The sequence below is a fragment of the Monodon monoceros genome, unplaced genomic scaffold (assembly GCF_005190385.1).
Source record: "Monodon monoceros isolate NGI ecotype Baffin Bay Population unplaced genomic scaffold, NGI_Narwhal_1 Super_Scaffold_19, whole genome shotgun sequence".
In the NCBI taxonomy this organism is placed as follows: domain Eukaryota; kingdom Metazoa; phylum Chordata; class Mammalia; order Artiodactyla; family Monodontidae; genus Monodon; species Monodon monoceros.
In genome coordinates, this window is record NW_021703775.1 from 25,270,803 (window position 1) to 25,296,329 (window position 25,527).

Genomic DNA, 25,527 nt, shown 5'->3' on the forward strand with positions numbered 1-25,527 from the left:
GGAGAAAGGGGGGGCAGTCTCCCCTGCACAAGCACTTTTTTTGTAAGTCCTAGGACTGAACTCCAGGACCAGGACTCTTCTCCCAGCCGCTACGGCCCCCGCTCAGCCACAGGTAGGGGGAGTCACGCTGCCCGTGGGAGGAAGAAGAGTTGTGGATGGAGGATGGTGGAGGGACCTGGGAAAAGGGGTGATGTGGGATAAAGTCAAAGGGAAGTCAAGCTACTGAGGGTTTTATTATTGTCAAAGAAGAGTGAGACACACGAAGAGTGGAGAAATGAAGCAGATATCGGGGGGCGGGGGCTGCGGGATGTTCCAAATAGGGCAGCCGGGAGGGCCCTAAGGCTGGGAGTTCCTCTGTGAGGCCCTCTCCCTGCGTCCCCAAGCCAAAATGTTCCCAAACAAAGCTGCCCTGTTGGGTTGTTTGAGTTGGGGGAAGCATGTAGGGGGGGTGGGGGGGGAGCTCGCTGTAGAGGGGCTGTTCTCCGCCCCAGACAGAGGGAAGGCCTTGGCAGAGAAGCCGATTGGTGCTCTCGCCTCCGCTTGCCCGTGACAGAGATGGCGGTGTTGGCAGGAGGCTTGGAAAACCCCACCCCATTCCCCCCCCCCCACCTTGAGGCCTGGCCCTCCTGGGCCCCTTGACCCTGCAGGGCATGTAGGATGTGCAAGAGTTCTCCAGTGCATTCTGGTTCTCTGCCTTCTCTGCCTGGAATCTGCCCAGAGAGGACTCTCGGCTTGGCTCCCATTCAGGGGACCTGAGATGCGAGGATCTCCTAAGCCCCTCCTTGCCTGCCTCTTTCCACAATCAGTAGCTATCTGTCCTCTGTCTGACTGGCTGAATAGGGTCATCTGGGTCCCTTCTGCCTCTGCTCCTTGGCTCTTGTCAGTTCCCCTCCTCCTCACCTATTGCCTGCCTTTCTCAGTTGCCCCCCAGTTCTGTGTGCCAGGCTCTCTCCTGATCCCTCTCTATCCATCTTCAACATCGTTGCTCTCTCTACTGTCTCTGTTTGATCCCCTTTCATTCCCACAGTTTCCCTTCCTCTCACATTCTCTCTGTCTGGGTCTCCCTCTCCGTGTCTCTTGCTCAGTCTCTTCCTCTTTATCTGGACCATTCTCTGATCTTGGTCTCTAATCTCTGTCTTTTGATCACTGGGTCTCCTTGACCCGCGAGTCGGGGTATGGAGGTGATGATAGCAGAACTAAGGAAAGGACATTGTGAGACATAACAACTAATAGTGAGAGTTTTATTCTTCACAAAAGGGAGGGAGAGCCTCTCTCTCTCCCTCCCCCGCCCCCCCAATCTGGGTCTCTCAGTCTGTGTGCCTCTTTGACTCTGTGTTTCTGCTCTTATTTAGTATGTGTTCCTTTCTCACTGTCTCTCTTAGTCCGTGGATCCCTCTCTTTCTCTCGCACTGTCTCTCTGTCTCTGGTCTTAACCAGTGTCTCTTTTCCTCTCATGACCTCTCTCTCAGACCTGGGCCTGGCTCAATTTCAGCTTCTCTCACATATTCTCTCTCTGGGGCACCCAGGCCTTCCTTGCCATGCGACCTGTCAGTGTCTGGCAGTGGAGCCTGTGGGGGCTGCTGCTGTGCCTGCTGTGCAGCTCGTGCCTGGGATCTCCATCCCCATCCACGGCCCCTGAGAAGAGGGCTGGGAGCCAGGGGCTACGGTTCCGGCTGGCCGGCTTCCCCAGGAAGCCCTTCGAGGGCCGCGTGGAGATCCAGCGGGCTGGCGAATGGGGCACCATCTGCGATGACGACTTCACGCTGCAGGCTGCCCATGTCCTATGCCGGGAGCTGGGCTTCACAGAGGCCACAGGCTGGACCCACAGTGCCAAATACGGCCCTGGAACAGGTGAGCAATGCTCCAGGCACAGCCTAGGTATTGCCAAAGTGCAACCTAAATGTAGGGAGAGGGAACACCAGGATGGCACAGCCATAGGGACACAGAACACCAAGAAAAGCCAGTGTCAAGTACAACCATGGGGGACAAACCGACCAGCAGTCACTTCTCAGAGCTGTGTGAACTTAGGCTGGTCAGTGCCTTCTCTGAGCCTCAGATGCCCCATGTGCAAAATGACTAGGTGAACTCTTAAGTTCCTTTCTGCTGCAAAAGTATGATTCTACAAAGCCACGTGCAAAGACAGCGCTGACACAGGTGAGCCCTGTATGATTAAAGTACAACTGGTTTCATGGGAAGCTGAAAGCAGGTAAATGATGTCTGGATGTCCCAAAGCCAGAAGGAATCACAGATACTGCAGCCAACAAAATCAGATTATAGACCAGAGCTGAAACCAACAAGCTGGAACTTACCAAAGACAAGTATAAACTCTAGGACAAGTATGAATGTGGGTAGTAGGGGATTAGGAACAATTCTGAGACCTGGGGGTGCTTACACTGTATGAGCTCACAGTGAGATTGAGAGAAACTGGTGCAGTCTGCGGCTAATCCCCCAGTTTCCACTGGCTAGATCACTTCTGGAATGAAGTGTCACTTTAGATGCCACATTTCCAGAGAGACAGTAGAAAATGGAAGTACTGGGAATTCCCTGGTGGTCCAGGATTAGGACTCCGCGCTTTCACTGCCAAGGGTGCAGGTTCAATCCCTGGTCAGGGAACTAAGATCCTAAAAATGGAAGTATATTCAGAGGAGAGCTGGCCAGATGTGAAAGACTGGAAGCCAATTTTCAAGGAATAGCTGAAGAAACCAGGGATATTTGGTATGAAAGGAAAAAGCTTTGGATAACAATTACATGATGGTTGTCTTCAAATGTGAGTACAGTCATTTGGCTGAGGGATTTTTCTGGATGGCATCAAAGGACTGAATCAGACCTGGAGTGGGGGAGTCATAAAAGAGTCTCAAGGACTTTGTGATGGTTCCGACAGCCTGCTGGGGCAGGAGGTCGGTATCCCAGCAGAAGCTGGGTAAGTCCTGTCAGGATATGCATGAGGGGTCCCTGCACATTAGCTGGGACCAACCTTTGAGGGGCCACCCAATTCTGAGAGAAAGTCGGTGATACTCATTTCAGTTTGGTCCAGGCAGAGAGAAGAACGCAGGGCAACGTGGCAATGCAGATGGGGGGCACATGGGAGAATGTAAGGCTGAGGTGAAAGGATTTTACATTTCCAAATCTCACAAATGGCTCAAATCCCTAAGCCCCCATGTATTGGTTGTGGTCTTAGTCAAGTTACTTAACTCCTCAGAACTCCAATTTCTTTATACAAAATGGTGATAATACCTTCTGGCAGCTCTGTTCTAAGGATGCTCACATATGTACATACCTTGGCAGATTGCCTCACATACAGTAGGTACTTGATTAATTGTAGCTGTCATTGAATGGGTAAGGGCTGATCAGAACTTCAGTGTTGACTCTTGGTTTTTTTTATTCACCCTACCAAATTCTTGGGTATCCCCAGATCACTATCAACCCTCCATCAATCCTATGCTCCCTTTCGTATTCCTTTCCAGGGTCCCCTGTCCCTTCCCCACTCATTACCTTACCAGGTATGAGGCTTCCATGCTCATTCTCACCAACATCCCCATACTACCTCTCCAAGCCCCTCTGTCCCCTTATCTCCCGCCCCTCCACAGGCCGCATCTGGCTGGACAACCTGAGCTGCAGTGGGACTGAGCAGAGTGTGACTGAATGTGCCTCCCGGGGCTGGGGGAACAGTGACTGTACCCACGATGAGGATGCCGGGGTCATCTGCAAGGACGAGCGCCTCCCCGGCTTCTCGGATTCCAATGTCATTGAGGTCTGTAGTTCATAAACACACACACACACGCTCACACACACACACCACCCAGGGTGGCGAGACACAGAGGGCTGTGGAGTGGTTATATGCGCAGATACTAGAAGGTAGAGGATCCCATATGCCCAAGGGGATAATTTGGGTTGGTGGGGGACTTGGGGGGGCACAAAATGATAGGGCTCCGAGACACTGTATAGTCCAGGTTTTAGCATTAGCATTCAAGTTACTAAGCCTGGCATGAGCCTCTCCAACTTCATCCCTGGTCCTCAGGGCACTGTGCTCTCCTTCACCTCAGATATTCCTCCTCTCCAGGGACATCTCCCTTCTTACTTTCTCCTCCTCCTTCAATACCACTTCCTCTGTGAAGTGCTCCCTCAGGCTCCAGGCAGAGTTAGATGCTACTTCCCCAGCTTCTTCTGGACCCTTAGTCATTTCTCAGAGCATAGCATGTCCTTGCACACTCATGGCTGCAGGAGGGTCAACACACCCACACACCCCAAGAGAGTCAACACACCCACACACCTCCTGGAGAGCAGGCCTGCCTCTCAGCCCCGTCTCACCATTGGGTTTACAGCAAGCTCACTCAGTCAGGGTTCCTTGAGGGTGGCCGGACATATGAAAGGTGTCATTGGGATTCCTTCCTCTACTTGTGGTCCCATCCCCAGGTAGAGCATCACCTGCAAGTGGAGGAGGTACGAATTCGACCAGCCGTTGGGCGAGGCAGGCGGCCCCTGCCCGTGACTGAGGGACTGGTCGAAGTCAGGCTTCCGGACGGCTGGTCGCAAGTGTGTGACAAAGGATGGAGCGCCCATAACAGCCACGTGGTCTGCGGGATGCTGGGCTTCCCTAGCGAAAAGAGGGTCAACGTGGCCTTCTACAGGTGAAGGGACGAGGGCGCTTGTTAGGGAATGGTGTTGAGAGACCTCCGAGGGGGCTGGGGCACTGGGGGAACCTGGGCTCCGGAAGAGTGGGGAAATGTGGAGGCCTCTGCTAAACTGGAGAGTTGAGAAATCTTGCGGGACCATGAAGCGGTCCCCGAGGCGAGTCTGCCACGGGACCGGCGAGGCTCGAGCTTTCTAGCGGCCCGAGCCGGCGCGGGGTGAGCGGCGGCTATGGCGTCGGTGCCCGTGACTCCATCGGTCGCCAGGCGGCGTCTCCGCGACCCGGGGCGAGCGCTGGGTCTCGCGAGGCCATGTCCAGAGGCCCGCAGGCCCGCGGGCGGTTGCGGTTACGGTGCCGGCGCTGGCGCGGCCCAGGAGCCCGCGGGTCGAGTTAGGGGGGGTGGGGGCGCGGCCATGCCCTGCAGAGGCGGAACTGGGGCGGGGCCGGACGCCGGGAGTCTGAAGGTGACAGGTCCGGAGCATCCCCGGGGCGGTGCGTCCCCGCCAGAGCGCCAATCCCTGAAGGCCGGAGGGCGCCGGGAGGGGCCTGGCGCCTCCCTGGGTCCAGGCGGCCCACGAGGCGTCTGTGACCGCACGAGCCCTCAGGACTCCTAGGCAAGTTCTCCAGAATATGCTTCGGCCCAGAAGCCCGGCCCTCTTCACCTGCTCTGGAGCCCTGGTGTACGCGCCGGCCTCTAGGAAACGGATCACACTGGTGACCGGTTCTGTGCTTAACAGGGTCTCGCTTCCCTGGAGCATCTAATTTGGCATTTTGAGAAATTTAGAAATTTCTCTGTAATTTAAATGATTGTTTTCTTCATCTCTTCCTTAGATCAGTTTTGCAGGAAGACCTCTTAACATCTGGGTGACCTTCCACTGGGCACACTACTTCAGATGTGGTCTGATCAGGGCAGGGTACAGCAGAAATGCTCACTTTTAATTAAAGCATGTGTAGATTTTGCATTGCCTTTCTGTTGAGGCAGCATCCCACTGCTCATATTGACCCTGTAATCACCTAAATTGGGTCTTCTCTCATCCTTGATACTAATAGAGCAGCCTAAATCTGTTGAGTTTACCCTATTAGTTTATACATCATTTAAAAACCATTAAAAAGCCATGATGATCCCATGAGATTATCTTGAATCTTGGCATTATTTTCCACTTGTCATCCCTCCCTGCCTCCTCTGTTCAATAGATATGATAGCTCTGCTTCCTGACTTCATCAAAGTGACTGTTAAAATTGTTGAAATCTTTAAAACCAAAGTCTAACTCTTCTTATGAATCCTCCAGATTTACATCAAACCTTTAATCATTAGTTGTAAAATGTTTTTTCAGCCAATTGGGAACAAACTGAACACTACAATGATGTAGCCAACATTATACCATCTTCTCTGTAATGAAATCATGGGAGATTTTATTAGTCTTTGCTAAAATCCAGCTATATTATGTTCACAGCCATTCTGCAGCCTTCCAATTTAGTAATCTTACCAAGAAAGGAAATCATGGTGGTTTGACTGGGCTAATTTTTACTGAAATCCTTTTAGATTTCTAAGGATCACCATATTTTTCCTTAATGCTCACAAACTTTCTATTTAATAACTTATTCTAGAATATTAATTATCTGTAGATTGAAGAATCCTCTTCCTTCTTTTCAAAAATCAGTACATTATCCAACCTCCAGTCTTTTCCATACTTGCTCAGATTTTCTTTGCCTTGGCTCTGAAACACATCTTTCAGCCCCAAGGAATATACTTTATCTGGCATAGGGACTCATATGGTTTAAAACATCTATGTGCTGTGCTCCTTTGTTATTATCTACCTTGGGGCTATATTTCTTTCCCTGTGCTTGTTCTTTACCTTTCCTAATCCAAACACCAGGTTCTGAAAGATTAGTACGATTTAAATAGCAGGCATTTCAGGTGAAGAGGGTAGCATGAACAAAAGTGTAGAGAGTCATTCATTCAACATTTATTTATTGAGTGCCTACTGTGTGCCAGGGACTGTTGTAGATACTAGGGATTCAATAATGAACAAAACAGACAAAAATCCCTGATCTCATGTACTAGGGAAGTACCAGAAAACGAGTAACATTACAAAATGTAAGGATGGCAAAGGGCATAATAGATAAAAATAAAGCAGGGAAAGGGTTAGGAAGCGGGACCGGGATTGCAGTTTTAAATAGGTCAGAGGAGGCATCATTTGAGAAAATATTTAAAGGAGGCGAAGGCACAAGCTATGCAAAAATCTAGATGAGCATCTCCAGGAAGAGGCATCATAAATGAGAAGATCCTGGGGAGTGTGGTGGTGTGTATCACGATGTGGGGGATGGGGGATTCTTGTCATGCTCCAGGAGACCCCTGGGGCTGGAGCTGAGTGAACAAGGGAGAAAATGATAGGACATGTGATGCAGGAGGAGATAGGGAAAGAATGGGGAGCCAGATCATGTAGGGCCATTTGAGAGTCTTTGGTTTTTACTCTGTGTGAGATAAGGTTTTGGGCAGAGGTGTGACATCTGACTTCCACTTTTTATGTATTATTTGGGCTGCTTTGTTAAGAACAGACTGTAAGGGATGTGGCAGAATCAAGCGTCAGGGAGATAAGGCAAAGTGCAAAGAGGGGACTACCCTGGCAGTCCAGTGGTTAAGACTCTATGCTCCCAATGCAGGGGGTACGGGTTCGATCCCTGGTCAGGAAACTAAGATCCTGCGTGCTGCATGGCGTGGTGCGGCGTGGCCAAAGAAAAAAAAAACAACAACAACAAAATGCAGGGCTTCCCTCGTGGCGCAGTGGTTGAGAGTCTGCCTGCCGATGCAGGGGACGCGGGTTCGTGCCCCGGTCCGGGAAGATCCCACATGCCGCGGAGCAGCTGGGCCCGTGAGCCATGGCCGCTGAGCCTGCGCGTCCGGAGCCTGCGCTCCGCAACGGGAGAGGCCGCAACAGTGAGAGGCCCACGTACCGCAAAAAAAAAAATAAAAATGCAAACGGAGGTGAGGTAGAAAGAAAAGCAGGTGAGTGTGGAGGCCTAGAAGCCAAGTAAAGTGCTTCAAGGAAGAGTGATCAAGTGTGTCAGTGCCGCTGATGGGTCTAAAAACATGAGGACTGAGAAATGAATACTGGATTAGGGACCTGGAAGTTATTGCTGACCCCGACAAAGATGAAAATGAATAGGATATTTTGAAAGACAGTTGACAAGAGTAGAAGATTTATACTGAGAAATAGTGGAAGAAAGATCCGAATGGATAGAGTAAGGCTAGAAAATGGAACACTTTTCATGCCAGATTGGAGAGTTTTACCTTTATCTTATGGAAAATTTAAAAATAAAAGTACTTGTATGGGACAGTGATAAAATAAGGCCAATGTTTTTAAAAGTTTGATAGTAGTGAACTGGAAGAGGAAGTTCTAGATGCAGTAAGATTAGTCATGAAGCTGATCGGGAGGATGACAACGAGGAGAGAGGGGAATTAATAGATGTAGGATGACTGATAGAATATAGAAAATAAGAAAGAACTAAAATGATACTGAAGCTGCTCAAGAGCAGGATGGTATCCATCAGGCATCTCTGGGCTTCAAGTTAATATGAACTAACTTTAGACGTGGGCCGTCCCGGGGCATTTTGAGGCCCAGGAACTGTCCCCACATATATACAGCCTCAAGCAAGTTTCGGAAATCAGGAATATTTGTGTACCTATTGTGATCTCTTACTGAGTCTGGGATATGAAGGCTGGAGAAGGAAATATACTTAGTACAGTGTTCATTCTTAGTGGGGAAAGAGATTACAGGGGTCCTGGGAGATTCTGTGATGAGGATATGGTATAGATACTCCTTCACAGGTCAAGTCGGACAGAGGGAGAATCCCCGTAGGTAATACAATTATAAAGGCTAGGCAAGATAGTTATAAACAACTCTACCTTCCTTAGAGAAAGAAGATGCATCTGCTAGCTTTTAGAGGAAGTCAGTAAGATTTAGAGAATAAGAAAATCAGAATGTGATATATTTATCATTTTTAAACTTGGTTTGGTAGTTCTACCCTAGAACATGTGAAAGTTGTAGAATCTTAGAAGAGGAAAATAATGTACAGATAATTGAACCATTTACTGCCCTTTTTCAGGCAAAGAAGTTGAGGTTCTAAGAGCTTAAGTGCTGTTTAAGAAGTCACTCTTCTAGTTCATTTCAGTTTGATAGATATTTATTGAACTCCTACTATTTGCCAAGCACTGTGCAAGGTGCTCAGAATACAGAGGTGATGAGAGAGTTAGTTAGGCACCAAATCATAGAAGACCTTATAGGCTATGTTAAGGATTTGGATCTTTATGATAAAAGTAATGGAAAATCATTGAAGTTTTTTAATGAGGAGGGCTGTAAGAGGACATGATCAGGTTTGTGGCTCTGAGAGATTACTTTGACTGCATTTCTGAGAATGGTTTAGAGAAGAGCAAGAGCAAATGGATTAGAGAGTTGTTTAGGACAGAACATTGACAGGACTTCATTACGGATTGAAGAGAGAAGAGTCAAGGTTGACTCCTAGGTTTCCGGCGTAGATTTTGCTGGAAGAGTTATGTTTATTTTTTAGACCCACATTAAATTTTAGATAACTTTGAGATATCTAAGTAGGAACATCAAGAAGGCAATGGAATATACAAGGTTAGGTGTGAACGAGAACATATAAAGAGAGGATGTGGAGTGCGAAGAATGCCTTAGAGCTCTAAAAATTTTAATGACTATATAGAGGGGGAGCCTGATAAGAAGACCAAGAAAGAGCAACCAGAATTAGGACTGAAACAAGGCCAGTAGTGTTGTGACAGCCAAGGAGGGAAAGAGAGAACAGCAGTGTCAGATGCTACCAAGAGTCAATGGGATGAAGACTAAAAAAGAAGAAAAAAAATCTTCTGGATTTATTATCGCAGAGTGATGCGGGGGGGGGGGGGGGGGGGGGAAAACCAGAAAGGGGGGGGTTAGGGAGTGAGTGGGAGGAAGGATGATGAGTGTTGACAACCACTGAAAAGTTTTTCTATGAAGAGGGAGAAAGATGTGGGGTGGAGGGTGTGTGTGTGTGTGTGAGAGAGAGAGAGAGAGAGCGCTGAACATGTTTAAAAGGATTCGATTGAGAAGGAGAGGTTATGTGCAACTTCTCAGTTGAGAAGGAGAGAAAGGAACATAGGGGAAGGAATTCAGAAACGTTTGGGGGCAGTGGCCTTAGAGAAGAAAGACAGTTGGAATGAGAAAAGGATGTGCAGATGCAGGTAGCTTTTTATGTTTGATGGTTGAAGGAACAAATGATAGGGAAAACAAGCACATTTGTGAATGAAGAAATATCAATCAAGACAAATATCAGTACTGGTCCTAAACAAGTACCAGGTCCTTAATGTAACCTGTATTTGCCTTATAATGTATATTATTATATATACCATATAATATATAATATAAAGACCTTATATAGTCCTTAAATAACTTAGAGAAGAAGTACTTCTAAATTTCTAGGTAATACTACATTTTTCTGAATACAACGCTGGAGATCAGAATGATCTCTCTGGGTTACTGGTGAAAGAAAGTGCCAAGTATATTTCATTTCAGACATGTTTGAGAAAAACACATCTAGAGAAAAAGTTTCACACTATACATATATGATGAAAGGTTCTAAACTCTTAGTAGCGTCTCAGGAAAGTTTCTTAGTAGTTTCTCAGGAAAGGGACCCGAGAGTTATTGTAGACTCTTTGCTAGGAATGTTGGACATATTGAACGTTTTGGCAAAAAGACCAACTAAGTACATCCTCAGTAAGAAGCCAGGGCAGGAGGTACCAAGCAGATTCAGCCCTGTTAAAATCCATTTATTAAAATCCTAGCACATCTGCACATAGTATACCACATCCAAAGATGACTCCTCAAGAGAAACAGCAGAGCAGGAACATGTTCAAAGAGATGATAACTAAGAGGATAACAGGGAATTCCATAAATTTTGTAAGGACAGACAAGACCTGCATTCATTATACATAGTTGGACAGGACAAAGGGGGCAAAGTGAAAGTCTTTGAAATCAAAGGGAGAATGAGTGGAGAAACAGACCTAGTTTCCACGCATTAGACTTAAGGCAACTTCTTGAAGAATAAAATAGGTCAAATATTTAGGCCAATTAAGAAGAAATAAGGTTTTAGAACTTAATCCCTGGAAGTAAGTTTGGGAAATGAGCTCAGTTTGTGAATGACTAAAGCAGTGACTAAAGCATATGGGATTTAACTAAAGCAGGAAGGGTTCTGTCACCCTAAGCAGCCTGGCCTTATGCTCCCCAGTCAGACCAAGTCAACGTCCCTTATATCCAGCCTTGGTCCTTGGTCCTGGTTCACTGGCCTCAGGCCTGGACATGCCAGAAGCCAGAGAGCATCCAAGGAAAAAATACTAGCCTCTCTAGGTGTGACCAAGCCAGTTCTCTCTCCTTGCCTAGTCAGTCTGGCAATCCTAACCCCTTCTACTTACACCCGTTCCCCTAGCCCTCCCCCCAGGTTTAGATCAGCCCTAATATCAACCCAAGAGTCCTTATCCCCTATCTGCCTTAACCTAATTTCTGTGGGTCCTGGTATAGGGTCTTTATCAGCCCCGAGTCCATGTCCTTCACTGCTGCTCACCTGTCTGGTAATGTGCTTATGAGGCCAAACAGCTGTGAAGGGTTGAACTTTGGAGGTATCTGATGTTATAAGATCCTGCCACCAGGAGCCCTCTAACTATTGGAAAAGAAATCTTGCCCCTGGTCCCAGTTGCACTAGCTTTTCCCACTTAGTTCTAGACTGATCCTGACTCTGCTGTTGTCTTGTCCTCACAGAAAGTTGAGGAAGCGAGCGGCCAAAGCCTCGGCCCGACGCTCCAAGCCCCTTGGAAGGTAATGGGGCAAGAGCCCCGGGACCTCCTGCTCATCCCTGTGACCCCAGGAGGTGGATGGATGGAAGGCAGCCTATCCATGTCCATCCCAGAACCCAAGCTGATGAATCAGGGATATGACTGGAAAATGGCCATTCCAGGGGAGAGGGGAGGGGAGGCAGGCATGGGGATGGGTAAGCTTTGATCTTAGGAAGCCCAAGGAGGAAATAATGCAGGAATGGCTTAGGAAAAGCCTCTGCATCTTTATACTTCCCCCAAATAGCTTGGACTCCAGCCTCAGCCACCTGCATGCTTCCTCCCCTGCCCCAACTCCTAACCTCCCTTAATTCATCTGCATTCCCATTCTCTCTTCTCCCTTTACCATTCCTCTTATCTCCTCTCCCCTCACCACCTGGATTGACATAACTAGTTTTCTCGTAACTGTTGCTGAATCCAGAGAGCAGCATGTATTCCAAAAATAGTTAAGTGGTATGCAGCAGTATATGTGGAAAATCTGACTGCCTTTGCTTTGCCCCTCCCCATACTCTGCATGAAGGGTCCTTCCTAGAAACAGAAAATAATAATAATAATCCTTTACTTTTCCCTGGCAACATACCTGACCGCTACCTCCAATAACTTCTTTCTCCTTTTTTCAGACCAGTCATCAAGCTTAAAGCCAAACCCAAACCCCGAGTGGGCAGGGGGCCAATCAAGAGGTAAACAAAGTTCAGGCTAAGTGGAGAGGAGAGGGAGTGCCGAGTGACGAGTCAGGGGTGTCGGGCTGTGGTCAGGAAGGGGTCCAAGAGAAGCCTCCACCAAGAGGTGGAAGAGCAGCAGCAACTGTTACAAGCCACCTTCCAGATGAGTCACCGAAATGTAAAGTAAGACTGGCCCTTATGTGGTTCTCTGAGGAATTATGCTTGTCACAGGATTTTTGAAAATCTCAGTAGAAGTTCATCCACTGACTACCCTTGTTCCACAGGCTTATTTACCTTCACCCAGCAGATTTTAGTAGATACTCTGGCACTCTTGTCCTTCAGATGCCATGCTTGCCTCTCCCCCAAGAAGTTAGGTTTGCCTAAGGGATCAGTGTTCCCATCCTACCTTTATTTAATTGTTAAAAATAAGTGCTACCAGCTTGGAAGTGAGACTGAGGATCCCCTCTGGAAACTTTGTCGGGGATGGAGTCACATGGAAGTCCTGATCTCTGGCCCAGTTCACACAATTAGGCTCCCAGTCCCATCATTTTCCTCCTGGGTTCCTTCAGAACCCCAGGGAATGGAAAGCTTCCAATCCCGATGATTGTGTCTCACTTGGTTTCTAAAGACAATTTGTGCGTGAGAAGTCTCTCTGATAGCGTCTGCAGCAGTAGTTGAGGTATAGAGAATTCATCCCTTTCTATTGTTTCCTCCTCTCTTCACAGCATTCCGAGATCACCCAGTGGCCCCTGGTACCCCTCATTCCCCAGCTCCTCCCTCTGGTGCCTTCAAAGGGGCTTGGAATTTGGGGGTGTTCTTGCAGTGCCCTTCCAGCTTAGGGTCATCTTGCCCAACATGGCCATACTCTGGCCTTCCCTGACCCCCACATTAAAATGCACACTGGTGTTTTTATTTTGTCAGTTATGGGGAAAAAAGGAGGGGAGAGTTTAGAAGAGAGATGTCTTTTTCCTCTGATGGCGTCTTTGACTTTTATTTTCAGCCGGACAGGACTTTGGGAGAATACCTGGTCTCTTTGAATCCACTTATCTTGAGCTCGCAAAGGTATTCTGTAAAGTCTCCAGGCTTCCTTTGTCTGATTTGTTTATAACTTGTCCATCTCTCTGTGTCTTCCCAGCCAATGGCTTCAAATCGTCATATTCCTTCCTTCCTCTGACATCAAGTAATGGAGCACATTACTGCAATAATTCACTGCCAAACCAGCCTCACAGACCCACTCCACCAACACCAGGCCTCATCTGGTTCCTTTCCTCTCTGGGTTCAAACCAGCTGTTCTGGGAAGAAAGTACTTCTCTCATCACACGGCTCACTGCAGTATCTCATTCTGTTGGTGTCAACAAGCAAGTCTCCTCATTCTCTCTAGCATCTCTCTGCTGTGTTTCCAAGTTTTAACATCTCTAATTTAGTCCCATTTTCCCACTTGAGGGGCTATGGAACATTCTTTCTGTTACATTTAAACTGCAGAAGCATGGACTACCTCATTAAAGACTCATACAGTTCAGCTTAGGTCTGGGGATCTTCAGCCTTCTGTTGTTCATATTCACTCTCCTTCTCTGGTCACGTGGCCTCTCTTTGTCTGTCTTGCATTTGTACATCTTCGTTCCTGTATATACCAGCTCCAGTCTTTCCTGTGTTCACCATCTGGTCTGTTCTTCCATAACTGCCCATCATCCTCTGGCCTGGAAACCCCTCTGGCCTCTAAGAAGCCATGTAGACGCAAGACTTACTCACTCCTTTGCATCCTGACTCATTTAGTTATTTCAGTCACAGCGTAATAGAAGGATCTGCTCACTCTGGCTATCCAGGCTTCCTGTTTGTGTCAGCTACTCCCTCCTACCCATCTCTTCCAGCTGGGCAGTCCTGGCTTCCTCTTGTCTTTGCACAGTAGCGTCAGCCTCAGCCTCCATTAGGGCCAGCACCCTGAAACCGTACAGAACAAGGCTTCTGTCAGGCAAGGCAGGAAGACGAGCCTTCCTTCCCATAGGGTTCTTCTGCTGCAGAAGGTCCCCAAGGACCAGCCCCCGTCCAGGTAATCTAGGCTCTTTCGGCCTAGAAACTCGCCATTACCTTTGTCTCTTTGTCTCTGTGTTTTTGCGGAGAAGAGGGGAAGAAGAAGGGCTAAAGTGGTCGTGGGTGGAGGCACGGAGTGGGAGGAGGGATGTGGGCAAAGAGGCAGGAGCACTGCTTTACCCTACTGCTCCCACTCCTGTCCCCCCAGGCTGCTGGCCCAGCGGCAGCAACACTCCTTTGGTCTGCATGGGGTGGCGTGCGTGGGCACGGAGGCCCACCTCTCTCTCTGCTCCTTGGAGTTCTATCGTGCCAATGACACCACCAGGTGCCCTGGGGGGGGCCCTGCGGTGGTGAGCTGTGTGCCAAGCCCTCTCTACGCAGCGTCCAGTGGCCAGAAGAAGCAACAGTCGAAGCCTCAGGGGGAGGTGTGTGAGACAGTGACTATGACCTTCCCCACCCCAGGCGGAGAACCCCCAGCCTGGCCAGCCCCTGATTAAGCACAGCCTTGACCTTTGAGGACAGAGAGGAACCTCCTACCTCCCATGCTCCCTCCCACCAGAATCTCATTCATCTCCCGGGTCTACTCAGCCCTCTCTGTGCTGATGTTTCCATTCACTGCTGGGCACCTCTCTCTCCTTTACAGGCCCGAGTGCGATTAAAGGGTGGAGCCCACCCAGGAGAGGGCCGGGTAGAAGTCCTGAAGGCTGGCACGTGGGGCACAGTCTGTGACCGCAAGTGGGACCTGCAGGCAGCCAGCGTGGTGTGTCGGGAGCTGGGCTTCGGGAGTGCTCGAGAGGCTCTGAGCGGTGCCCGCATGGGGCAGGGTGAGGGGGGTGCAGGTGGGAGGGAGAGGGAAGGAGGAGGTACACACTTCTGGGGGAGGGTACATTCATTAGGAAGGAGACCCTTGGACAGATAATGAAGTTAGAACCTCCTGATCTTTGACCTCTGACCTTAGGCATGGGTGCCATCCATTTGAGTGAAGTTCGATGCTCTGGCCAGGAACCCTCCCTCTGGAAGTGCCCCCACAGGAACATCACAGCTGAGGACTGTTCCCATAGCCAAGATGCTGGAGTCCGATGCAACCTGCCCTACACTGGGGTAGAGACCAAGGTCAGTCATTCTTTCCACTTGATTCAGGTATCTCACATCCTATCCAGTTCTGGTCATGATCTGCAGTCTGATGCCCACTGCCCCATGCCCCTGCCATCCAGCAGCTCCCACCTGATGCCACCACTTGCTAGCCCTTTAAGTGCCTCTGAATCACCATTCAGCCATAGGCCTGCTACAGACTCCCACTACTCCACCCCCAAAAGCTTCCCCAGTACTTCCATTGTGTCACTACAGATCCGACTCAGCGGGGGCCGCAGCCGACATGAAGGGCGAGTCGAGGTGCAAACAGGAGGACCTGGGTCCCTTCGCTGGGGCCTCATCTGTGGGGATGACTGGGGGACGCTGGAGGCCATGGTTGCCTGCAGGCAACTCGGACTGGGCTATGCCAACCATGGCCTGCAGGTGAGTGGGGAGGAGAGAGGAACCAAGGCTATTGCCTCCAAAGGCTGTGTTTGGGGCAGAGGACTGTCAAATTGAGTCCCTTGGCCTGGGAGGCTGGATGGTGGCCTCACAAAAACACCTCTGTATGTGCCCAGGAGACCTGGTACTGGGACTCAGGGAATGTAACAGAGGTGGTGATGAGCGGAGTGCACTGCACAGGGACCGAGCTGTCCCTGGACCAGTGTGCCCATCACGGCACCCACGTCGCCTGCAAGAGGACAGGAAGCCATTTCACTGCTGGAGTCATTTGTTCTGAGAGTGAGTGAAGGGTCGGGCGACTCAAGCCAGGGAAGGGAGGCTGTGGGCTACCCCTCTGCAGGGAGAGAGAGCTGCAATCCGGAGGGGTCCGCCTTCCCTGCAGAAAACCAGTCTCACCCGACTTTCTGGGGGTGGGGGGCAGGGGATGCGGGGCAGGGGGTGGGGGTGGGAATGGACGCACTCCCATCTGTCCCTGCCCCTCAGCAGGGAGTTCTAACCCTCCCCTTCCTTCCTTGGTGCAGCCGCGTCAGATCTGCTGCTGCACTCAGCCCTGGTGCAGGAGAGCGCGTACATTGAGGACAGGCCCCTGCACATGTTATACTGTGCTGCTGAAGAGAACTGCCTGGCTAGCTCGGCCCGCTCAGCCGACTGGCCTTACGGCCACCGGCGTCTGCTCCGATTCTCCTCCCAGATCCACAACCTGGGACGCGCTGACTTCAGGCCCAAGGCTGGGCGCCACTCCTGGGTGTGGCATGAGTGTCATGGGTGAGAGGGTCAAGTAGAAGGGCAAGGCCACGGGGGACGGGGCAAGCCTGCTGTGGGCAGGGAAGGAAACAGGGGTTCCCTTGTCCCCACAGGCATTATCACAGTATGGACATCTTCACTCACTATGATATCCTGACCCCCAACGGCACCAAGGTGGCTGAGGGCCACAAAGCTAGTTTCTGTCTAGAAGACACCGAGTGTCAGGAGGGTGAGTTGGGGCCTAGAGTAGACTACAGTTTCCTCATCCCCACAGCCTTGCCTCACACTGACATATGCTTATCTCTTCAGATGTCTCCAAGAGGTATGAGTGTGCCAACTTTGGAGAGCAGGGCATTACTGTGGGTTGCTGGGATCTCTACCGGCATGACATCGACTGTCAGTGGATTGACATCACAGATGTGAAGCCAGGAAACTACGTTCTGCAGGTGCCGGGGATCTAAGATTTCCAGCTATTGCATGGGAGGAGTGTTTATTAAAGACACATTTGGATTTGAGGACTGCAGCCGGTTAAGCTGGCATTTTCCCACTCACAGGTCGTCATCAACCCCAATTTTGAAGTAGCAGAAAGTGACTTCACCAACAATGCAATGAAATGTAACTGCAAATATGATGGACATCGCATCTGGGTGCACAACTGCCACATTGGTATTTGGTGGGAAGAGAAGCCAGAAAGACTGGGGGATGGGAGGGAAAGGCCTTCATTCTCTTCTCCCTAGGTTGTTTGTTTCTATGTCTTCCCACCCACTTGCGTATTTTCCAGTCTCCCCGCTTCTACCCACCCTTCCCCACAACGGGTCAATCTTCCTGCCCAAACCACATGTTCACCTTGCAGGTGATGCCTTCAGTGAAGAGGCCAACAGGAGGTTCGAACGCTACCCTGGCCAGACCAGCAACCAGATCATCTAAGGTGCCACCACCTTCCTCTGCAGACCACAACTGGCCCCTAATGGCAGGGGTCTGAGGCTGCCATTACCTCAGGAGCTTACCAAGGAATCCTTGACGTCAGCAGGCCCACAGCACTCATCCATTGTGCACTGTGGGTGTAGAACTGTCAAGCAGAAGTTATTGCCCTCCTTTTACGCCAGCTGTCTGGATCTGTGGCCAGGCATGGGGAATTTTGCTCCCAGGCCCAGCACCAAACCAAGCACGCCACAAAGAGGCGCACCTGATTGACTGCCCAGGAAAAGACAGCAGCAGCTCGTTTTCTCAAATAGGGAGGTCAGAATGGTCAATTCCCAATATCTCCTCTCAGTTCAGGGAGATACGGCTTTACCTCTAGCCTTTTTGTGGGGGGAAAGAGCAGTGCGCCACCCTTCCCCTCATTTTTGAGTATAACATGTTGCTAGGTATAATTTTATTTTATATAAAAAGTGTTTTTGTGATTCCTCAGGGCCCAGGGATTGGTGCTGGTAGTTGGAGGGACCTGCCCCCAACTGGTTCATTTAATCCTCCATCCAGGTGCCATAAGAACCCAAGCCAGGAAAGCAAGGTAGAAATCAGAGCAGGAGCCTCCTACTCTTGCTGATCCATTCATTCTGTGACTTCAGGGGTCACATATAAGGTCAATGTTTCCGGTCCCCGCCGGATCCGCACTGCCAGCTGGGACTGGGTTCGAACGGCTTCATAAATATCTTCAGCATTTTGTACCAGCTGCTCCCCAATGGCCAAGATCACATCACCAGGCCGTAGACCAGCCCTATGGCAAAAAGTGTACAGAGAGATAAAGGAGGGAAGAGATGGCCCAGTTCAAGGGCACATAAACACCTCACCCGTCTCCACCTCCCAGTGCAATCTCTCCCTCACCGGTGTGCAGGGGAGTCCAGGATGACTTTATGGATGAGCACACCATGCTGAACATCAGGAAAGCTTGGTTCTCGAAGCTGTAGTTCAGCAAGGATGCTGAAAGGACACAGATCACTTTGTTAACCACACCACGGCACTCTCCCAATTCTGGGTTCGCCTCAAATCTCTCATCAACACACTGATAAGTTATGGATAGGGCATGCACTAGATCCTCTTGAGACAAAAACAATTCACTTTCCGCCTTCTAGCAGTTAGGAAGTGGGACATGTATATAAAAGGTAACTAATTCCAAATGACACAGTATTAAATCAATAGCACTAATGTCATTCTAAAATTCTAAGAGAAGCTAGAAGGAGGTGGTATAACTTTAGCTGAACCTAGAAGGATTGGTCTGATATTTATATAAAATGAGAACAACATAAACAAAAACATGGGATTAGGAAATCAAGTTGGACGGAAAAGAATATACTCATAGGGAAGCCATGTCCGGAAGGTTGAGTTGAAGACATGGAAAATGGCCCCTAAACACCAGGCTAATGGATTGGAGATTGTAAATCAAAGCAATAACAGGATGAAATCAATCAGGTGGGAGGTATGCAAAGTGGAGTGGGGTGAGAAAATCAAGATAATGAGAGAGGACAGCTCTTCTGATAGTTCCAAGTATGAGGCAACTCATCTTAGATAAAGACAGAACTGAGAATGAAGCTCAACAGAAGTGCCAGGTGCCCACAACTGGTTACACTGATGGCCCTACCCCTATAGCTCATACCTGGGAGTCAGGGTTAGCATCATCACTCCAATGTAGCGGCGCTGGGACCCACTGCTTCCAAACCAGGAATCTGTGACAGAGGGACAAATAGGCCCCACCCAGCTACATCCTTCCTTCCCCCTCCTGCTCCTCCCAACAGACCCCTCTCCAACAAGCCCCCACCTCCACCCCCCACTACTTAAAGGAAACCCTTTACCCCCAAGCCAGGCTTACTCTTCTTTTCTCCACGATGTAGAAACTCTCGAAGGCGATCAGCAGGGATGGCAAAGGAGATTCCAGCTGTGACCTTCATGGTATTCACCCCAATCACCTCCCCATCCTGTTGGGACAGAGCCCACTATTCTCTAGCCCAAACAAATAGTAGGAGATGGGGGTACCTGAGCAAGAGTAGCAGGGAGTGTTGGGGAGTCGGGGAGATCTGGCTGGATTCCAGGAGACAGCCAACAAGAAACTGCTCAGAAACTTGACCAAACATCATTGAATTAGGGAAAACCCACCCCTTCCCACACTGACCTGGGACAGGGATTCTCGGAAAGGATGTCCCACTCACCAGGTTAACCAGGGGACCGCCAGAGTTTCCAAACTGCAGGACAAGGAGAAAATATGGAAGAGATCCAGGGACTCTATGCCTGGGGGCAAAACCAGGATGGAGGCACTTTCTCCAAATTCTCTCCTTTACCAGCCCATGAAGGGGTGGGCACGGTTTTTGCCACCCAACCTCTGTATACAGGCTAATCCACCATCTATCACAGCTGGTTCTTGCACCACACACCTCTACCCCCTCCCCCAACCTAGTCTGCCATTTCTCTCTTGTCAGGACGCACGTCAATAGCTGCATCAGTCTGGATGTATTCCACATTGGTTTGGGGAAGGCCCAGGTCTCTGGCTGGACGCTGAGCAGAGCTGACAATGCCGGATGTGATCGTGTTCTGCAGTGCAAAGGGACTTCCCATGGCAACAACAAACTCCCCTTGCCGGACATCGGCTGAACGTCCCAGGGGCAGCGTGGGGAGAGGCTCCTAAGGGAGAATGGGTACAAGAGACCTGTCATCTGGAGATGTGAGCAAATTCAGAGCCCCAACCAGACATGGCCTGCCCAGACCCCCACCTTGGTCTGAATCCTCAGCGTGGCGATATCTGCCACGGGATCCACAGCTGTGACGACGGCCTCATACGTATCGCCGCTAGGCAGCCTGACACGGACTCGGCGCCGATCAGCCACCACATGAGCGTTGGTAACGATGAGCCCGTCGGCAGCCACCACGAATCCTGAGCCATTCGAGATAGGGACTTCGCGGCCCGAAAAAGGGTGCCTGGGATAGGGGGGCGGGGGTTGGGGAAGCACGGATGTGAGGAGGCTCGGACCCCTCCTTCTCGCCCGCCCTCTACCCGCGGTTTCAGTTCCTCCGGGTCTACCCCACCGTTACCGGCCCAAGATCTCGATATAAACCACGGCAGGGGCCGTCTTCTCCACCACGTCCGCGATGAAGTTGTACTGGCTCCGGGGAGAGGGAGGCGGCGAGCCAAGGACCGAGGCGAGGACGGCCGGGGGACCCCGACCCCCGCCCCACAACAACAAGAGCACTGCCCCCCCAGCGCCCAGCGCCACCGCCAGCCACACGCGCGGACGGGTTCCAGGGGTCCCTGAGTCTTCCCGGATCCGGGGATCTGGGGTCCCCTGGATCAGCCGTGCTCGGGGATCCGAAGTCCCCGACGTCAGACATGTTCGTGGTTCAGGGACTCCCACAGACAACCGGGCCCCGAAACTGGGGGTCCCATAAGTCACTCGGGCCCGAGGGTCAGGAGTTCCTGACGTCAGCAAGGCCCGGAGGTCAGGGGTCAACAGGGGTCCCTTTCCCCAGCGACCCCCTCCCAAAGCGCGCCATCCCCGGAGGCTCCAGACTGCACCCCGCCCCGCCCTCAGTGCAGCCATCAGCTCCGCCTCGGGAGCCTCGTCGCCCGCCCTGCACAGAGGAGGCGCCCTGGACGCTTAGCGGGCGGACAGCGGGACGCGGAGCACGCCGGTACCTGAAGTCTCCAGAAGTGCACGCCGGAACCAAGGATTCCGGGAGGCCGACTCCGCCCCCGCCCCGCGAATGCCGGGAATTGTGGTCCCAGTGGGACGCGAGTTATGAGGTGGTCAAAGGGCCCGCGAGGCATGCTGGGACCGCTAGCCCTTCCGGGGCGCCTCAGGATTTCGGGTCCCGGCGCCCTGGGCGGATGCCCGAAGACTCCGCCTTCCCAAGAGCCCCTGCGGCGGGGTGCGAAGATGGCGGCGGCGTCGGCCCGGCGCCCCTAAAGCGGCGGCAATGGAGCCTCCCCCGTCGCCGGGGCCGGAGCGGCTCTTTGATTCGCACCGGTAAGATCCCCGGAGGGAAGAGACCGGCTCCCGCGTCCACTTGGCCTTCGGCACCCGATCACCCCGCCTCTCGCCCCCCAGGCTCCCGGGTGACGGCTTCCTGCTTCTTGCGCTGTTGCTCTACGCTCCAGTCGGGTTCTGCCTCCTCGTCCTGCGCGTCTTTCTTGGGATCCACGTCTTCCTGGTCAGCTGCGCGCTACCAGACAGCGTCCTTCGCAGGTTCCGACCCGGGCGCTCGGGGAGGGTCGGGGCTGGGCCTGGCCGGAGGCCGCGCAGTCACCACTGCCGGCGTTCCCAGGTTCGTGGTGCGCACCATGTGTGCAGTGCTGGGGCTCGTGGCCCGGCAGGAGGACTCCGGGCTCCGAGATCACCGCGTCAGGATCCTCATTTCCAACCACGTGACACCTTTCGACCACAACATAGTCAACTTGCTCACCAGCTGTAGCACCGTGAGTTAGGGACGAAGCCGAGAGTGCCACGGGGCGGTTCCCTGGGGCCCAGCTCAAGGCTCCCCTCTCCGTGTCCGGGTTTCCTTTGGGGACCACAAGATACTGACCCTTACCTCTGACCCCCTTTTTCTACCCATTTGTCCGTTTTTCTCATTTCTCAACATTCTTTTCTTCTTGCTTTCTCTCCTTCCCATTCCCAGCCTCTACTCAATAGTCCCCCCAGCTTTGTGTGCTGGTCTCGGGGCTTCATGGAGATGGATGGGCGGGGGGAGTTGGTGGAGTCACTCAAGAGATTCTGTGCTTCAACGAGGCTTCCCCCCACCCCTCTGCTGCTATTCCCCGAGGAAGAGGCCACCAATGGCCGGGAGGGGCTCCTGCGCTTCAGGTGGGTGAGCACAGGTATCTGTCTCCAACTGTGTAGGTGGTCAGGCCTGGGAGCCCTTGGGTTTTCACAGCCTTTTTCAGCCCTACCCCCTCCCTTCCTAGTTCACTTACTTTCTGTCCACTTTTAGTTCTTTCCCCTGAATCCCTTTATTCTCCATATTTCTACGTGTACAGTTTGACAGTTACCCGTTTTTAAGTTGGGTATGAGCTGCTGACTGGGTTGGCTGGAATCCCATCCTACTCTCTCTTCCCTCTTTTAGTTCCTGGCCATTTTCTATCCAGGATGTGGTACAGCCTCTTACCCTGCGAGTCCAGAGACCCCTAGTTTCTGTGGTGAGTGTGTTCAACAGGGAAGCTCTGGGTTTGGAGGGGAAGTTTCCCACTCCTGGCCCTGGCTTAGACCTCACTCATGCCCTCCCCTCAGACGGTGTCAGATGCCTCCTGGGTCTCAGAACTGCTGTGGTCACTTTTCGTCCCTTTCACGGTGTATCAAGTAAGGTATTAACTGTCCTCACTTTTTGGTGGCTGGGAGAAACTCGTCTCAAGGTCAAGGAAGTAGTTGCCTCTGCCCTGTCCATTTGCAGATCTTTTAATATCAAGGTGCTACACCACAGAGGCAATATAAAGTATTTACTATCTCCCCTATCCTCACCACCACTGTTCCAAGAAAAGAGGTATCAGAGTGGAGAGTGGGTGCCCCCAACATGGTCCTGGGTTGTTTTTTTCAGGTGGCTTCGTCCTGTTCATCGACAGCTGGGGGAGGGGAGTGAGGAGTTCTCCCTCCGTGTACAACAGGTGGTAGGGGACACAGGCAGGGTGGAGGTGGGTTCTTTCCTTATGGGGAAGGAGAGGAAGGCTTAAGAAACTTCCAATCTTCCAATTCTCCCTAGCTGGTGGCCAAAGAGTTGGGCCAGACAGGGACACAACTCACTCCAGCAGACAAAGCAGAGCACATGAAGCGACAGAGACACCCCAGATTGCGTCCCCAGTCAGGTGTGTGGTCTCTGGACACAAAGCTTTTTAGCTTTTTTTCAGCCTGTTGTGGTTTCTTCCTTATGCCTGTACTAGTCAGCCTCTCCGTCCTCCTAGTTCTCCACTCACCTTATTTCGTATTTCTTTTTTGCAGCCCAGTCTTCTTTCCCTCCCTCCCCTGGACCTTCTCCTGATGTGCAGTTGACAACTCTGGCTCAGAGAGTGAAGGAGGTTTTACCCCATGTGCCACTGGGTGTCATCCAGAGAGACCTGGGTATGAGAAAGGGTAGACTCACGTAAGGAGACAGGCATAGAGACGGAAAGTGGGTGGTGAAGGGAGAAGGTGAACAGGGAAACAGACTGTCCTGTTCTCTCTTCCCTTCTGCCCAGCCAGGACTGGCTGTGTAGACTTGACTATCACTAATCTGCTTGAGGGAGCTGTAACTTTCATGCCTGAAGACATCACTGAGAGGACCCAGGCCCTTCCCACAGCCTCCACGCCCAAGGTGAGACCCAGAAAATGGGCAGGTCCAAGACTTGGGGTGGGATGGGACAGTCTGCATATCCCCTGTCCCTGACGTCTGTTTTTTTGATCCTGAGACCCTAGCACAGTGCCTCTCTTGCAAAGTAGGCATTCGATGCGTGTTTAATGGTGATGACTTCGCAAGCCCTCTGACATTGTGATCACCTCAGTTCCCCAGCTCTGGCCCGGTGACCCCTCAGCCCACAGCCCTAACATTTGCCAAGTCCTCCTGGGCCCGGCAGGAGAATCTGCAGGAGCGCAAGCAGGCGCTGTATGAATACGCAAGAAGGTGAGGGGCTTAGAGAACAGCGGGTAGGAAGGGGCCGATTGTATACGACAAAACCCATACAGTGTCTTCTCCTTATGTCCCACAGGAGATTCACAGAGAGGCAGGCCCAGGAGGCTGACTGAGTACAGGATGGCACCCAGAGCCGCAGGACGGAGACTGGGGGCAGCCCTCACCCAACTCACAACAGGCCGGATGGGTGGGTGGTAAAAAGGGAGGGATGGGGCTCCCCCCAATATCACATTAAATTCAGGGTTTTCACTCACGGTCTCTGTTGCCTCTCTGGGTCTCAGAAGCCCCATAGCAAGTTCCTTTTCCCTTGGTTGTAGGGATCAGGGATGAGGGCTTCCTTGTGGGTTTGTGGGGGTGGTCAGAATGGAACTGTCTGCAATCACCTCCTCATGTCAAGAAATGCGTGTTATTAAGGAAATGTAACTGAGCTGAAGGCCCAGAAGCAACTGGACCCTAGCTTGGGTGTTCAGCCCAGGTATGTGAGGAAAAAGCTGCAAAACTGCAAGTCCCAGGATGCCTTTCGCTAATGAGCACAGTACACAAAGTCTGCAGAGTTCACACATGCTCAGTGTGGTGGCTTGGGCCTGTTTTCCATAGGCCGCTGACCAGATTAAATAAGGTGGAGCACATGGCCCCACCCCAAAACAGTCTTTAGGACTGTTGAGGCACACCCCAGGGTGGAGCCGGAATTTACCTTTGTACTTCACAGCAGGTCAGGGTTATTGGTGACTTGCTGTGTGGGTCTGGAACTGGCTGCCATCCTGACACGTCTCAGAGCTGCAAGCAGGTTTGAATCCAGGATCCTTGTGGCCCTGCTCCCTGATTCCTACCCCGCTCCTCTGATTCTTCATTCTGTTCTCTTGGGGACCTTCCCACAGATTACCATGTCTCATAGAATTCCTGCTGCCCCTGAGGACCCCTGTGTTAGTCAGAGGATTTTTACTATCTGACTACAGGGTAATAGTCTACTTTTGATAGTCCCTTACGTGGAGACTCAACTCTCCACTGTTTTCCTGGCAGGCAAGAAATACTGGGAAGGATGGACCCCGGGGCATTATCACTTGAGGGTACAGGTTAGGGATCAGGGCTGAGGTGGGCAGATGGTGTCAGTCACCAAATACGAGGCCTTGATGTCTGCCCTGCCTTCTGTAGGTCCTGCTAGACAGCCACCATGGCCTCTCAGGTTCTCGGGCTGGAAGAAGAGTCTGGCCCAAACCCTGGGGATTCTGAACTGGCTGTGAACCCCTTTGACGGGCTCCCCTTCTCTTCCCGCTACTACGAGCTGCTTGAGCAGCGCCGATCCTTGCCTATCTGGGCTGCTCGCTTTATCTTCTTGGAGCACTTGGAGAGTAGCCCCAGTGGAGTGGTGCTGGTGTCTGGAGAGCCTGGCTCTGGCAAGAGCACCCAGGTTGGGGAAGATTCTGGGAGTGGACAAACGGAGGGGCTAGGGAACTGGCTCTTCCCGGGACAAC

General features: G+C 51.4%; 4 protein-coding genes across 13 annotated transcripts in view; 3 read left to right on the forward strand and 1 right to left on the reverse strand.

The window, feature by feature from the left end:
- LOXL3 (lysyl oxidase like 3) lies at positions 1–17,880 on the forward strand. Of its 7 annotated transcripts, XM_029231691.1 has the most exons (16): positions 1–112; positions 1,527–1,851; positions 3,588–3,751; positions 4,414–4,628; positions 11,440–11,496; positions 12,131–12,190; positions 14,409–14,625; positions 14,844–15,024; positions 15,159–15,313; positions 15,548–15,715; positions 15,850–16,012; positions 16,255–16,498; positions 16,591–16,706; positions 16,787–16,923; positions 17,032–17,143; positions 17,331–17,880. In XM_029231691.1, exons 2-16 carry the CDS (start codon positions 1,539–1,541, stop codon positions 17,402–17,404), a joined length of 2,376 nt encoding a protein of 791 aa, XP_029087524.1. In that variant the 5' UTR covers positions 1–112; positions 1,527–1,538; the 3' UTR covers positions 17,405–17,880. The 7 variants fall into 7 exon arrangements, with proteins under 7 accessions (XP_029087524.1, XP_029087526.1, XP_029087528.1 ...); XM_029231693.1 differs by lacking the exon at positions 11,440–11,496; XM_029231695.1 differs by lacking the exons at positions 11,440–11,496; positions 12,131–12,190 and adding an exon at positions 14,175–14,219.
- On the reverse strand, positions 17,660–21,605 carry HTRA2 (HtrA serine peptidase 2). The gene is made up of 8 exons (XM_029231699.1): positions 20,498–21,605; positions 20,179–20,383; positions 19,895–20,089; positions 19,621–19,653; positions 19,284–19,389; positions 19,071–19,140; positions 18,302–18,397; positions 17,660–18,194 (listed from the first exon to the last, which is right to left on the reverse strand). Exons 1-8 carry the CDS (start codon positions 21,001–21,003, stop codon positions 18,029–18,031), a joined length of 1,377 nt encoding a protein of 458 aa, XP_029087532.1. The 5' UTR covers positions 21,004–21,605; the 3' UTR covers positions 17,660–18,028.
- On the forward strand, positions 21,113–24,311 carry AUP1 (AUP1 lipid droplet regulating VLDL assembly factor). Of its 4 annotated transcripts, none has more exons than XR_003794862.1 (12): positions 21,113–21,429; positions 21,511–21,648; positions 21,728–21,878; positions 22,079–22,263; positions 22,523–22,595; positions 22,687–22,760; positions 22,991–23,057; positions 23,153–23,255; positions 23,389–23,508; positions 23,625–23,740; positions 23,866–24,046; positions 24,132–24,311. XR_003794862.1 is itself a non-coding variant. In XM_029231702.1 (12 exons), exons 1-12 carry the CDS (start codon positions 21,380–21,382, stop codon positions 24,166–24,168), a joined length of 1,233 nt encoding a protein of 410 aa, XP_029087535.1. In that variant the 5' UTR covers positions 21,247–21,379; the 3' UTR covers positions 24,169–24,308. The 4 variants fall into 4 exon arrangements, 3 of the variants coding, with proteins under 3 accessions (XP_029087535.1, XP_029087534.1, XP_029087533.1); XM_029231702.1 differs by having other exon boundaries at positions 21,247–21,429; positions 23,928–24,046; positions 24,132–24,308; XM_029231701.1 differs by having other exon boundaries at positions 21,261–21,429; positions 23,389–23,530; positions 23,629–23,740; positions 23,928–24,046; positions 24,132–24,306.
- Positions 24,304–25,527, forward strand: part of DQX1 (DEAQ-box RNA dependent ATPase 1) — a 7,497-nt gene continuing 6,273 nt past the window's right edge. Inside the window, exon 1 of the mRNA XM_029231703.1 lies at positions 24,304–25,463. Coding sequence (XP_029087536.1) covers positions 25,227–25,463 — 237 coding nt within the window. The 5' untranslated portion in view covers positions 24,304–25,226. The remainder of the gene's footprint in view (positions 25,464–25,527) is intronic.